General features: G+C 39.0%; 1 protein-coding gene and 1 long non-coding RNA gene across 2 annotated transcripts in view; one reads left to right on the plus strand and one right to left on the minus strand.

Moving 5' to 3' along the window:
- The window catches only part of fras1 (Fraser extracellular matrix complex subunit 1), a gene marked incomplete in the record, with an annotated part of 388,110 nt that overhangs the window by 209,627 nt on the left and 162,868 nt on the right, over positions 1-15,615 (plus strand). The window contains 3 exon segments of the mRNA XM_036144334.1: positions 760-915; positions 6,224-6,370; positions 8,513-8,659. Coding sequence (XP_036000227.1) covers positions 760-915; positions 6,224-6,370; positions 8,513-8,659 — 450 coding nt within the window.
- LOC110368695 lies at positions 7,135-12,759 on the minus strand. Its single transcript, XR_002428304.2, has 3 exons — positions 12,712-12,759; positions 11,124-11,180; positions 7,135-7,461 (listed from the first exon to the last, which is right to left on the minus strand). It is a non-coding gene; the product is annotated as an uncharacterized LOC110368695 (long non-coding RNA).

The following is a 15,615-nucleotide window of genomic DNA, read 5'->3' on the forward strand; positions in this document are numbered from 1 at the left end:
TCAGGGGAACATAAACCTGGCAGTCATCTGCGTAAAAAAGGAATGTCCAACTGTGCTTGCTGAAAGTAGAGCCCAGGAAAAGGTAAAGAAAAAGCTGCGGCCCAAGAACTGAGCCTTGTGGGACGGCACAGGAAAGAGAAGCATTTTAAAATGCTGTGAACCACAGTGTCAAATGCAGCAGCTAAATCCAATTAAACCAGGAGTACACAATTTGTGGAGTCAGTAGCTAAAGGAATGTCATTAAAAACCCTGAGCAGTGCAGATTATGTGCTGTGATGTAACTTAAAACCAGACTGGAAAACCTCAGGAATATCATGTGCTGTTAAAAAAAATCCATTAACTCCATATAGACTATTTTTTCCAATATTCTTTAACGAAAAGGCAGCTTGGAGATTGGCCGAAAATTTGACAAAACAGTTTTATCAGGGCTCTGCTTTTCAATCAAAGGCTGAATTATGGCTTTTTTCCGATCGTTTGGAAAAACACCCGAGGACAGACTATTGTTACAGCCATACAGATAAATGTTTCATTCATTTCTGAGAGTTTTAATTCTGTTCATAAGCTTTTCTTTTCCCTCTGTCTGGTGTGTTTATGTCAGGTTCTGTTATTTTGCTCGTTTATTCCCCTTAAATCCAATGAAAAAACTCAAAAAAGGTGCATTACCCTCTGCTTGAATGGCTTTAGTAATGGTCCGTGTTTTTGCTGCCTACAGTATGATTACCAGAGGAAATAAGTCATCTTTGTGCTTCATCCCAACAGAGTGCAGCCCTGACTGCCAGCGCTGCGCGGCGGACCTCCAGACAGGCGTCGGCAGCGTCTGCCTGTGGTGTAAAGCAGCGAGGACCTGGCTGCTGGGCGATCACTGCGTCTCTCACTGTCCCTCCGGTCATTATGCGTGGCATGGAGCCTGCATCAGTAAGGACTTTCCCTCTCCTGTCTCATTATTAAATGTAGGAAAGGTCAGAGGTCCGACAGCAGCCGTCTGAATGTAAACCTGAACTAAAATCTAATCAGAGCTTCCATGTTTTATTCATCCGCTCGGTTAAAGATCTGATTGACTTGGCGGAGGTCGGCTCTCGACCCTCTTATTCTGTGTTGACCTGGTGACAAGAAGCAGAGGAGACGCTGAATGTTAATTAAACTAAAGAGACGTTCTTTGATATCTGCAGGAATATTTCAGCACGTACCGTCGTGCAACATATTTTCAGAAGCATAACGAATCAGAGAGTTTACTCGCATTGAGGTTTTCCTCTTTCGTTTAGCACAAAAACTGATGATTTGGCTTAAAGTTTAACTCTTGGACTGAAAAAATATCCTGAAAACCGTTGAATAGCTTCCAGAACAAGGTAAACTTTGAATATACATGTATCAAAAGTGTTCAAATCAGGGCTTTGAACCGATTTTTTTTTCCCCCCAATCGGTTCGTTCCGAACAGAAATGGAATTATAACGTTTCCGGTTATGAGTTCCACCAATAAATTGACGTTCCCGAACCGGTTAGAACAAATAAATATTGTTCCCGGAACGGTTAATTTCGTTCCTGTCAGCTGTTTAATGCTATAGAATTATGTCACATCTTTCTCATCCAGCTTAAACGAGCTATTGATATTGTGTTTGGAATGAGCGTTTTACTTAACGATGGATCGTAATTTACCTCTTATTTAAGATGTGTAGCTCTAGTGGAGACACCGCTCTCTCTCCATTCAGTCAGCGAATGTGTGATGTCACACAGGAAGTGAACCTCAGCCGTCATGGTAACGTGCGGAGGAAAATAATTACTTTTTTTTTTTTAGTTAATTAGGCAACGAAAACTTTGAGGAACGAAATAAAACCGGTATTAACCAGTTACCATTATTTTAAAATAAGTGTTCCAGTTCCAGAACATAAAAAATAATAACGTTTCCGGTTTCGTTTCTGTTCCCTGTAAAATACAAAAAGTTCCCGGTTTTCGTTTTCGTTCCTTGAACCGGTTCAAAGCCCTGGTTCAAATTAAGTTTAAATATGAAATATCGTGCATTTTTTACACCGATTATGGTATTCCACGTTTGAGTTCTGTCTTCGTTTACGATCGGCCATTTCCGACATGTGACGTCAGTTCAAGAACACCGAGAATGCGTGAAGCGAACTTGCATAGAAACACACATTGTTTACGTTGTACAACCGGTACGGCGAACAAGGATATATGGATGTTTTCCAGTATCTTCTTTCACACACCAAATCTGCTGATCCACGTCTACTTTGAGAAAGCGCTTTTTAAAAAAATCGCCGAAGTAAGTCCACAATAAAATGCCTTCTAGGAGCGTAGTTAGCGGCTGTAGTGCAGACCGCAGTGAAGTTGGTTTGACACGGACATTCAAGCTCCGCGGAGTCAGAGGGATCTAGCTCACGGTTGATCCGGTTGAAGAACTCCGATTTCGGCCAGCGTCTCTCAGCTGCTCCCTCCTCCCATACGCGATGGGACCGTCAACAAATCTGATTTGATTTTTGTTTCTCAAGAGCGCTCCGCTGACGTCAAACTAGGGCTGGACAATATAGAAAAAAAAGCTTATCGATAAAAAAAAATGCATATTGATCGATATCGATAATTATTGAAAATATTTAAAACCATATTTTATGTGCAGCTCTGCCTGGACATTTTATGATATTGCTAAATGATTTAATTTTAATAAAGAACACAAACACAGAATTCCAATTAAATCTTTATTTAACCAACTTTTTTAACCATAATATAATTTTTTGAAGAAAAATAACTTAAGAGACCTGAGTTATGTTATTAAATAAAGACTTTATTATTAAATAAAGACCAAAATAAATATACCAAATAAATAAATAAAATAGCCTATTTAGGTGGGAATAGTACACTAGTTACTTCTCAGGTTTCATAATTGAGAGGCTGATGCAGGGCTGAGGTTGTGGCGTGTAAGGACGCAGGCTGCAGCTCATTTTGCACTGATTCACGGCACTCGTTGCACAATTTAGGGAGCTCTGTTAGAGAAAAACTTGCGTCCCGGAACTTTATATTGTGGACTTTATACCTCACGGAGTGGCGAGTAATTGTTTGAAGCCAGGTTTTTTAACTGTAGACAACAGCAGCATGTCCGCGGTGTCGCACGGGGCTGCACAGCTCGCGCAGCAGTGGAGTGAGTGGCTTACGTGATGAAACAAGTTGGTTACGTTACCAGACTTTGTTTTTACCGGTTCCTTGCAAGTTTTACAATCACTGGTTTATTTCTGTCAGGCTGGTGAACTAGTAAAACCTCGTTTTGGGACCGCTTCCTCCACCGCTACTTGCTGCGACATATTCACGTGCTCTGTGTTGTGGTTTACTCTACGTACATTTTTTTTGTACGTAGAGTAAGAGCTATTAATTAAATTTAATAAATCGGTAGCGAAAGTCGTAGTGTTAGCAGCAGGATGCACGGTACTAGTTCTGTTTGTGACGTCACATTCTGGAGCAGCCGATTGAAGAATGTTCGGGCTTTTTCGCTTATACAGCAAGTTTTTACTTCGAAATTACTTCCAAACGGCGCACATAATTCACATATAATATACATTTCTTTACTCTGGTGACTATTTGAATGCATCTGCGATAAAATACATTCAGTCCAAGAGTTAGACTTTAAAATATAAACGTTTAATGTTTCCTGTTAGCAACAGCACACCACATATTTGCCCCCCTAGAGATTGCCTCAAAAAACAAAAAAAGAAAGAAAAAAGCTCCAGACCAGCCATGGCCCTCGTCTTAAACCTTAAACCTTCAGTATTTAACCAAATTCACCTGCATGGTTACCAATAGACCTGCAGAATCCAGAAATCACTTACTTTTTGCTGGCCACACTGGGCGCACGCTTCAGTTTCGACACCGTGTGATTTCTTGTTGCTCCTTTTACTCCCAAACATGGAGCTGTACATAAAGGCCAAGCATCTCTAATTTGGGTTCATCTGTTCAGAGGTTGTTGCAGGAATCTAAATTGGATACAACTTTGCAAACTATGCAAAACAAATCACGCTGTTGTATTTGTTTCTCTCACTGTTGAAATGCCAGCTGAGGATTTTTTTTACAGTTTGAGCTGGATAACGTCTCTGAGCTGTGAACCCTCCAACCTTGGAGTGAATGTGCTGGGCTCTCTGCTCTTGGGATGATTCAGGCTGTTTTCTGCTTGTGAAAAAAAACCCTGTCTGTAAAAAGATGGATTTTAAATACAAATGGCCTTAAAATCTTTCCCGGATTGATGAAAAGGAAAAGTTGCCTCTTTTTAAGGTCGCTGCTGATGGTCGCTCCAGTTTCTCGTCCCTCTCATAATCCGTTCCATCCCCACATGTTTTCCCCCCTTCTTACCATTCCTCTCTCTTTATTCCTACTGCGTTCCTCATTCTTAATCGTCTTTATATTTCATCCTTTCATCTCCATGCTCCTTGTCATTATTATTGTCATCATTCTCATAATAACCATCAGTGTTCTCATCCCCCGTATACTCAGAGCTGATCGTTACCCTAATTCCTCCCTATATCCTCATTAGACTCATCTTCATCATCATTATCATCCCCCCTCCTTTATCTTATGGTCCTGAGTCTCATTAGCCTCGTCGTCTTCATCATCCAGGGTCATTATCGTCATCGTTTTCGCTACCCTCATCCTGTGATTCAGCAGGTGAGCAGGAGGAAAAGAAGAGCAGCCCTCGCTGCCACGCAGAGCTGCTGCAGCTTCATGCAGATTTAAATGCAAATGTGAGAAGGAGGCTTTGGGCTGCAAAACCTCTGGAGGCTCATTTAGCACAGCCCGAAGCAGCAATATTTTATTGTATGTAGCCTTTCTTCTCCTGGTGCTGCGTCAGAATTAAAGCTGACTGTTGCTACTTTCCCGTGTCTTCTTGGGTTTCTGTGCTCGGCTCAGAGATGGAAAAGGGAGCACCGCTTCTCGGCGGTTTGCGGAGAGAACCAAGCAGTGGAGAGCTCTTGTGATGATTATACACTTGATTGTGATTACTGATTATTATAAATATGTATTTTTAAACTCAAGAGCGTGCGGTTACAAAATTATTCTAATAGGAAGGTGGCAATTCAGCCGCTTGAGGTTGAGTTCTCCGTCTTCGTGTGCAGAGATTTTGAATCAGCCTTGAGTTCTGGATATTTACCCTGCAATGAGCCGGAGCTTCTTGCAATCTTTTAAAGTGGTTTTGAATAACAGCTCTCCTGCTTTTTGAATGTCTTATAAAGTTAGTGAAAGATTTCTGCTGCTTTTTTCACTCGTTTTTTGGCTGTTTGGAAGGATTAGAGCAGGGGTGTCAAACATCCGGCCCGCCGAACAATTTAATCCGGCCCTGTGGCTAAATGCATTATCATTATAAAAAAAAAATATTTTTTTTTTTTTTTTTTTTTCCCCCAGTGTCCTGTCTGGCAATGTGGCAATAAGAATTGTTGTCTTAATGGCAAAAAGAGCTCATCAGATTTGATTTTCACAAGTGAAGCAGTACTGCTTTTGCCATAGTGCTCCGCTTGATTTATGAATGTGAATAGTTTTATTATGATTCATGCGGGGAATATCTCAAATGATATGGACACTACAATGGGAAGGTAGGAGAGGAAAGGAAGAACAAGATGAAAAAAAAACAAAAGGTGAAAAAAAGAGGAGATAAAAGGAAGAGAATGATAAAACAATTATTGAAAAAAAACATGTACTTCGTTTAATTGAAAGTCTGCAGTTCCTATATTGTCCACGGGGGGCGCTGTGTTTTAATTAGCAGATTAAGCTTCAGGTGTGGAAAAATTTAAATCATTTCTTAATTTTTATCTGTTTGATGTATTTTGTCATGCAGGACAGTGTTTTTAAGTTCCAAAAAATGTGAATAAATGTTTTTCAACATTGTACAATCACTGTGATCAGTTCTTATGCATAATGCACAAGTAAATGTTTAACTGAGTAAAAGTATTGTTGAAATTGCACATACTTTTCTTAAAAACGCTGATGTTATTCATAATATATTGTGTAAAAGTGAAATTAATTTAATATAACAATCAACAAGTCCACATTTATTAGTTCTATTTAATCTTGCAATGAGTTTACTCGTGTGGCCCTCTTGAGATCAGATTAAGCTGAATGCGGCCCCTCAACCAAAATGAGTTTGACACCCCTGAATTAGAGGCTTTAATTTTAACCCAAACTTTTTACATACATTTTAATCATTTACAGTCATGTAATTTATTCATGTTGTTTTTTTTCCCAGGATGCCATCCTTCATGCGAGTCCTGCAGCGGCGCGGGCCATTCGTCCTGCACGTCCTGCCCCCCCAACGCCGTTCTGCTGCCCTCTGGTCTCTGTGCTCCCAAATGCCCCATCGGCTATCACGACAACGGCCATCGGGTCTGCCAGGGTAAGACGCAGAGGACCGAAACATCGCCGCTGATTGGCAACATGTAACTCATCCAAAGATGCAACGACTGGTTATTAAATGATTGTTAAAAACTGGTACGCCACCTTGATTTCATTTTTACCTCATTTATTTTATGTCTGGAGATTATGCAACTCTCCGCTTCATTCGTTTTGTTTTATAGATGTAGTTATGGGGGTCCCTAAAAGCACAAAACTCCCTAATTGAGCTAAAAGTAGAATGATAACTTAAGAGTTGTGAGAAGAAGGATTAGTACCAACACATGTAATGCTGCTCAAACTTTCCTGGAAGTTGCGGATAATACTTTCAAACTTAAAGGGAAAACGGACTATAATAAATAAAATTTAATTGAATTGAATTAAAGAGAACTCCAAGTTTTTGGAATGTTCCTTTAAAGTTCCTGAAAAGTTACTGGACAACTTTAGTTTCATATTTGGAAAAGTAACTCATAATTTCCAGTAATGTGGACTATAACATAAAAAAATGGATTTTAGGTTCTAGGAACGTGTACTGTTGCTTCTGTGAAAGTTACTGGAAAACTTCCATGTAACATTTGGAAAAGTAACCTGTAACTCCTGCTAAAGCCGCCAGTAGACTCAGGGACGGTGATTAAAAAAAAGTTTTCTAAGGTTCAGGGAAGTAACCTTCAATTTCAGGAAAGTAGACTTTATTCTGTAGTGCTGCACAAGAATTTAAGTTTATAACAATTTATTAATTTATTTTTTCTTAATTTTTTTTTAGCATTACTTGGTTAATTGGTCGAGTTTGTCAGGAGTGAGGCAAAGCTGACATGGTCTTACCTTGAGTTTCCTTCTTTAAAACTAAGAAAGGTTTTATCAGTACACATTTAAATATAAATTAAAACAAACTCTATGGTGTTATGAATGTCGTTCTTTTATTTCACTGAGAAAAATTCATCTTATACAACACAAAACGTGGCCTTCTCTGAAAACTGAAACCCGTTGTTGCCAGAGGCAGCGCGCTAACACAGATAGACAGGATTCATTCCAAGAAGTGAAGTTATTGTGCAGGGTGCGTTGAGCTTTCCACACAGAGATACGCTTAATGAGGACCTGTGGGAGGAAATAAGACATAAATCAATATCAAAATGATAACATTCTGTGCTCTTAGATTTTTTCCCCCTTTGCTTTGGCTGTTTTCTTTTATTTATTTATTTACTAGATTAACACTAAAGTTGTAAAGCAATAAATAAACTTGTTGTACTTTAGTTCAGTTTTCTGTTCTCATGCAAAAAGGTTATTTAAGAAAGAAAATCATCTGATTTAATTTAACATTTGTATAACGGAGTACCAACACTGCATCTGTTGTCCTGAAGAAGTTCTGTTTTTTAATCCATAACAGTATATTATGGATGCTGTTATAGAAGAATGTTTAGCTATGGTGTAACGACACAAATCCCAAGCACAGTTAAGATTATTTTGATTAAATCTTGAGAAAACAGGAAATATTTTGTCTTTTTTGTACGTTGAAATAGTTTGCCGAGGTGAAAAAAAGACCACAGATGCAAAGGTAAAATCAAACTAAAGGGTTGACATGAGGTAAATCCATACAGTGTTAAAATGATAACATTCTGTGCTCTTAGATTTTTTCCCCCTTTGCTTTGGCTGTTTTCTTTTATTTATTTATTTACTAGATTAACACTAAAGTTGTAAAGCAATAAATAAACTTGTTGTACTTTAGTTCAGTTTTCTGTTCTCATGCTAAAAGGTTATTTAAGAAAACTTTATTTTAACATTTGTATAACGGAGTACCAACACTGCATCTGTTGTCCTGAAGAAGTTCTGTTTTTTAATCCATAACAGTATATTATGGATGCTGTAATAGAAGAATGTTTAGCTATGGTGTAACCACACAAATCCCAAGCACAGTTAAGATTATTTTTGATTAAATCTTGAGAAAACAGGAAATATTTTGTCTTTTTTGTACGTTGAAATAGTTTGCCGAGGTGAAAAAAAGACCACATTTGCGAAGGTAGAATCAAACTAAAGGGTTGACATGAGGTAAATCCATACAGTGTTAGGTAACCGCAGGTGTTGTATTGATCTTTTCCTCTCTTATGTCTGCGCTGACCTTTATATGGACCTTTTTGTGTGTGTTTGGCAGCCTGTGACAGACAGTGCCTGACATGTGACACTGCTGGGGTTTGCACGTCCTGCCGTGACCCGACCAAGGTGCTGCTCTTTGGAGAATGCCAGTATGACAGCTGCGCCCATCAGTACTACCTCAACGCCACGACCCGCACCTGCAGAGGTAAGCGGGCTCGATGCAAACCGCCGCGGTGCACGGAGGGGAGGACGCTCTTGATTAGTAATGAGAATACAGTGTGCGCCCTTTATGGCGTTCATAAATTACTCTCCATCCATATTGCATGTAGTGCAGGAGGCCACGGTGATTTTTATGGGCCCCATCAATCAAGTAATAAACTCCGGGACTAGATATGCAAATCCTAACCATTGTGTGTTCATTTTAACTTTGTCTTACATCTTCTTTTATACAGTGAAGTTGATTAATGAGCCCCACATAAAATTGGAGGCTTTTTTTTTTTAAGCCTGGCTACATTCAACAGCCTGATTCCTCTCTGCAAAGCTCGAAGAAATTCTGCTTATTTCTGACGTGGTTATGCTTCATTTTTTAACAACCTTCTCTCTGATTAGGCGTTATGAGAGTGAAACTTTATTTTTGTTGCCACATAGGATAAGGAATGTCATTTTACCTACTTAGCAACAGTGGAGAGAAATTACGTTATCCTTAAATTTCACTCTTTGTTTGAATTGCATCGTCCCCATTATATATCCATAAGATAATTGTGTATTGATCTTTTAAATAACATTAAATTTGCACAGTTTGAGAATGTGCTGAAAATCCTTAAAAGGTCTCAGATATGAGTTTTATACCGTTTAAATTAAAGTTAATAAAAAGGGTATAATATCAATATACTATGAATATAATTTAATATTTTTTTAATTAAGTAATTATCATATTTACCAATCAGTTTTTATATAAAATGTCCTGGTCTGCATGATTACACTCGCTAAAGCTGTATTTTTTTTAGCTTCTATTCCTTTTTTAATTAAAAGAAACGCAGCAAATTATAAAACAAAGAACTAAATAAATATGGAAAACATGTATACAAATATAGCTGACATAAAATCCCCCCTTTAGACGAACCTAGAATAAATGTGGCTTGTTTGTTTCTTTTATTGTATGAATATTTATCACTTTAGCACTTACATTGCTGTAAGCTAAACGACAACACAATCATGATAAATTTTGACAAAGAAGAACGAGTAAAAGTTGTTTAATTGTTGCATTTGTTTTTTGTGCATACTTAAAACAAAGCATGATAACAGAAGTTGAACATAAGCTGCAACGCTGTCATTTCTATTAAATCACAACTCGGCAAGTAAAATACAATTAAATAATATTCAGCCCCCAAACACCTAGAAACGACAAAAAAATGTGTACCTGAGTTAAATTTGATGTAGTTGTTGAACCTGTTGAAGCACATGCAGATGCTAGATTTCTTTGTAAAGGTAACACTCTGAATATTTTAATCTGATTAGTTAGATTTAATATTACTCTTAAATTTCCCTTCTTTTCCTCTCCTCCTCCTCATCCCCCAATGGATGGGCTAAATTAATTGACTCAGATAATAAATCAGATATTAGATAAAAGTCTTACCTACAAATCTGATAACAGTAGCACCAAACCTGACGACTCTGGTCAGGCTTATCTGTGTGCATCTGTGTCCGTTTTCGCAAGTGGATAAAAATAGGCCACTATAGAAAACACGTCACAGTGCCCAACTGTATAAGTCCTGAATCGTTAAACGTCTGCTTTTTCCCAGCTAAGCAACACATCAACAAACCACAGCGGCACATAAAGGTTCCCAATTACTGGTCAAGGATAAAATTCTCTTACATCTTTAGCTATGAATATTTTCAAACTTCCGTTAGCATTAGCATTAGCATTATTAGCTTTAGCTTTAACATTGCCATTAGTAACTTATACTAATTTTATTACACCATTGTTTTTATTTTCTTTTGCCTTACATAATTTCTGTAGTTGTCATCTCTAGCCAATAACAATATGAGTTTGCTACTTACACAATAAACTAACTTCCTTTTTGGGAGCTTGGGTCTTTACAGAACCTTTTTGGTTATCATTAATTTCCATCAGCCTATGCCATGCAAAATAAGGATTTATTTTGGTTATCTTTTCCAAAGAGTAAGATTTTGTTACTGATACAATAATTGTGTGTTATCTGGATTCCTGATGGCGACTTTTGGTAATTTATCGCTCGCTGTTAGCTCTAGCATTAACCTTAGCATTAATATTGCTATTAGCGACTCACACAGAGTTCCTTACGTCAGGTGTTGTCGTTTCAGACAGGTAACAATAAGAGTTTGTTACTTACAAATAAATGAATTGCCTTTGTGTGAGGGCAGTTATTTGTCTTGAGTTTCCTTTTCCTTGATCAGCTACCGTTAGCGCTAAGCTGTTTTTTTTATGATGAGCTTTATATCTCATTAGCATTAGCAGCTTATACCCTGTTGAGTGAAGAATTGATTCAGTTTTTGTCAATTCAAAGGAGCAACATTATGAGTCTGTTATGTTCACATCAACGTCTTGGTGTGTTATGAAGTGTTTATCTGGATATTGATTATGAGGAGAATTGCACTGCCAAGAGTTGGCATGAGTGTGTGTTTCTTACTTTCTTTTTTTGATGGTTTTCTGAACCACTTCAGATTTGTCAGGTTGATTTCTGGTCCTGATAGAAAAAATGTGTTTGTAGTTTAAATAAATAAGGCAAAAGTTGATTTGTTGTCAGATCGGTCTGTATTTGATTGGATCTGCCGGGTGGAAGCCTCGACCCTGCTGTGACTGATTGCTGTGATCCTGCTTGTCATCAGGCATCATTATCATCAAATCTAAAACATGTTTTCTTTCCTAAACAATGGTTTGCTGTGCTTATCACTTTGAGTGGGGTTTATATATTGATAAACAAAAAGGCATCTAGTGTTATTCAACTATTGTGTTCCAGACTGCATTTCTTTTATTCCAATTTTGGCGTTCTACACTGTTGTTGAACATCCTTTTTTTATATTTTTACCAAGATAAATTGTCTTCAGTTTGGGCAAAAGTAGGTTTTGTGTTTTTATAAATTGGTGTATTTTATTTTATGTTGCCTTTGTGACTGAAATGTTTTACTGCGAATACTAAACTGCGGTGATCAGATCTAGCCAGAGCTCGTCTGGTGAAATCAGCACAAAGCAACTGTGCTCAGGAGAAAAGGAGCAATTAATATTTTTAGCATAACACTTAGATTTTTCTGTGTCAAGCGAACGTTCATTCATCTATTGCCTATACCCACTTGTCCGTGCAGGATTGCGGGGGGAGGTTGTGCCTGTTTCGGGGTACACCCTGGACACACAAACAAACAACCATGCACACACACTGACACTTAAGGGCAATTTAGAGAAAACCTAACACACATATTTTGGGGCTGTGGGAAGACGCTGGAGTACCGGGAGACAACCTACGCATGCAGAAGGAGAACATGCAAACGCCACGCAGAACAACCCCAGGTTTGAAACCGGGATTTGAACCCAACTGCACCACAGTACAACCTTATTTTTTAAGGCTTAAATACATTAATACTTGTGTGTAGTTGTTCTGTTGTTGGACTGCTGGTGACTCCGGAACTATCAACATTTCTCCTTTGTGCACAACATGTTAGCTGCTCTATATCTTTTAATGAAACTAATAACTGTTGGTACTACAATTCTAATAAAAGCTCAGGAATTGATATTTTTTAAGATTTAACATCCAGATCTGTTTAAAGAATTTGAAAACAAAACTATCCATCCATATGAGTAACATATATAGATGATATATACATCACCTGAACCTGGGGGTGTTTTTTGTTTTTATTATTCTGAAAAAATCAAGTTGTTTATCAGGAGAGAGAAGATTTTAGTCTGACCAGGTCAGTTGTAAGACTTAAACCCTACTGAGATAAATTTTTCATGCTGTGGAGGAGATTGAAGGAATAAATCCCACAAGGAAATGCCCGAAAACAGGTCATGGTTCAGAAATGTCACTGGTTCATAGAGTTCCTACAGTGATCATTGTGTGATTTGCAACCAAATATTTAGTTTTACTCAATGTTTTTTAAACATAAAGTTTCCCTGAATGTCAGTAGAGTTAGAATCTGTCTGTTAAACTTGGAGTTGGTGATTTTCCCCCAGGTTTCCCCATGTCACTTTTTGAATAGCTGCACATGCACAAGACTGTCTTACCTGCTCTTCCGCTACTCAGGGGGATCTCGTGAAAAAAAATCTCACAAATCCACTCATTTCTTATTTCTTTCTACTAAGACCTTCCTCTTCTTCTCATAAACATGAACACAGTTCTCTTCTTGCGACTCTCAGCCATGTTTTAAAGTCTAAGGTGAGAGCAGCGGAGCTACAATGAACGGCTAACACTGAAGCTAACCGCTAACCTAGCCGCTAAGCTAACTGCTAAGCTAACCAGATACATAAACATTAGAAGTGCGCAGCAAGCAAATGGAAATTAACAAGGAACAAGCACACACACTGGCGTTACGTGAGAACTTACCAATAGATAAAGTGATACCACCCGGGTGAGAGCAGAAACAAAACTCCGGCAAAGAGTTTTTAAAGGCCTGCAGCTTTCACAGAGATCAAATTTGTTTACCTCCTTTTTCTGAATACTAAATGTATTAACTACTTTCAGGATGGAAGGCTGATTTCACCCAGTATAACAAAATGTGTCTGGGAACAAGATTACCAACTATAGCTTTAAGCCCATCCGGTCCAGTGTTCACTAACAGAACAAACCCACCTGCCTGAATAACGGCTTGCAGGTCTTTACCGTGAAGATGAGGGTTGCTTTTAAAAATAATGTCCCCTGGCCTCTAACTCAAAAACCTCTGAAGCCTTGCAGTTCACCTAGTGCCCAACATGTCTGCTGAAAATGTAATCTGCTGTGTTCTGCACAGAACCCTCACTCAAATGAATGGACAAACAAGAAACTACAGTCACCAGCTACCTTATGATGGTGCCCATCACTAGTACATGGATGTAGTTTTTGCCCTAAGATCTTCCTTAATTATTCATGGCATCAATGTATCAAGGTGTCTGAAACGTTTCTGAGAGATTGCAATCCAGTCCCGGGATAAAATGAAACGGTTGCAGCAGATTTGTCGGCTGCACATCAGTGATAAACCCACATCTCGCCACAAATGATTGAGATGTGGTGACTGAGGAGACCATCGAAATGCAGAGAACTCATCGTCTTGTTCAACAACCCAGTTTCAGATGATGCTAATAAGAAGCATGACTGGTAGTTTAACGGCCTCTCAGGTATGAGCCGGTGTCTCTTTGTTGCCCTGTGATGGATTGGATAAGGCAAGGCAAGGCAAATTTATGTGTATAGCTCATTTCAGTACAGAGACAAAGTGCTTTACAATTAAAATGTAGGAAAACAAAAACACAATAAAAGCATGTAGGAATAAAATGTAGAAACAAATTAGAACATGGGAGAATAGAAACTAAAAGCAAACATTAAAAACAGCTGGACTACAAAGTTGAACTAATGATGTTTCAGTAAAACATTTTTTTTTTACAGTTTTTTTCTCTGAGATCCAGGGAGCCAGTGCAAGGACTTCAGAACCGGGTCCATGTTCTCTACGTTCTTAGTCTTAGTGCAAGGACTTCAGAACCGGGTCCATGTTCTCTATGTTCTTAGTCTTAGTGGAAGGACTTCAGAACCGGGTCCATGTTCTCTACGTTCTTAGTCTTAGTGGAAGGACTTCAGAACCGGGTCCATGTTCTCTACGTTCTTAGTCTTAGTGGAAGGACTTCAGAACCGGGTCCATGTTCTCTACGTTCTTAGTCTTAGTGAGGACTTCAGAACCGGGTCCATGTCCTCTACGTTCTTAGTCTTAGTGGAAGGACTTCAGAACCGGGTCCATGTTCTCTACGTTCTTAGTCTTAGTGCAAGGACTTCAGAACCGGGTCCATGTTCTCTATGTTCTTAGTCTTAGTGGAAGGACTTCAGAACCGGGTCCATGTTCTCTACGTTCTTAGTCTTAGTGAGGACTTCAGAACCGGGTCCATGTTCTCTACGTTCTTAGTCTTAGTGCAAGGACTTCAGAACCGGGTCCATGTTCTCTACGTTCTTAGTCTTAGTGGAAGGACTTCAGAACCGGGTCCATGTTCTTTACGTTCTTAGTCTTAGTGAGGACTTCAGAACCGGGTCCATGTTCTCTATGTTCTTAGTCTTAGTGGAAGGACTTCAGAACCGGGTCCATGTCCTCTACGTTCTTAGTCTTAGTGGAAGGACTTCAGAACCGGGTCCATGTCCTCTACGTTCTTAGTCTTAGTGAGGACTTCAGAACCGGGTCCATGTTCTCTACGTTCTTAGTCTTAGTGAGGACTTCAGAACCGGGTCCATGTTCTCTACGTTCTTAGTCTTAGTGAGGACTTCAGAACCGGGTCCATGTTCTCTACGTTCTTAGTCTTAGTGAGGACTTCAGAACCGGGTCCATGTTCTCTACGTTCTTAGTCTTAGTGAGGACTTCAGAACCGGGTCCATGTTCTCTACGTTCTTAGTCTTAGTGGAAGGACTTCAGAACCGGGTCCATGTTCTCTACGTTCTTAGTCTTAGTGAGGACTTCAGAACCGGGTCCATGTTCTCTACGTTCTTAGTCTTAGTGAGGACTTCAGAACCGGGTCCATGTTCTCTACGTTCTTAGTCTTAGTGAGGACTTCAGAACCGGGTCCATGTTCTCTACGTTCTTAGTCTTAGTGAGGACGCGGGCAGCAGGTTCTGGATCAGCTGCAGCTGTCTGATCCACTTTTAAGTGGGTATAGATGATGGACGGATGGACGGATGGATGGATGAATGGATGGATGGATGAATGGATGGATGGACGGATGGACGGATGGATGGATGGACGGATGGATGGATGTATGGATGGATGGATGGATGGTTCTCAGTCTGGTTCACTGAAGCCCCCAGAGTTACAGAAATATCTCTGTAACCTTTGTTTCTTATCTGATCTTTATTTTTTTATCAAGTTCTGATGTTTTTATTAAGTTGTTATTTAACAAAGAAAGTATATTTATTTTCACATAACGTCAGGTAGATGAGATTTTATTTACCTTGATAAAATTTAT

The sequence above is a fragment of the Fundulus heteroclitus genome, chromosome 12 (genome assembly GCF_011125445.2).
Source record: "Fundulus heteroclitus isolate FHET01 chromosome 12, MU-UCD_Fhet_4.1, whole genome shotgun sequence".
In the NCBI taxonomy this organism is placed as follows: Eukaryota; Metazoa; Chordata; class Actinopteri; order Cyprinodontiformes; family Fundulidae; genus Fundulus; species Fundulus heteroclitus.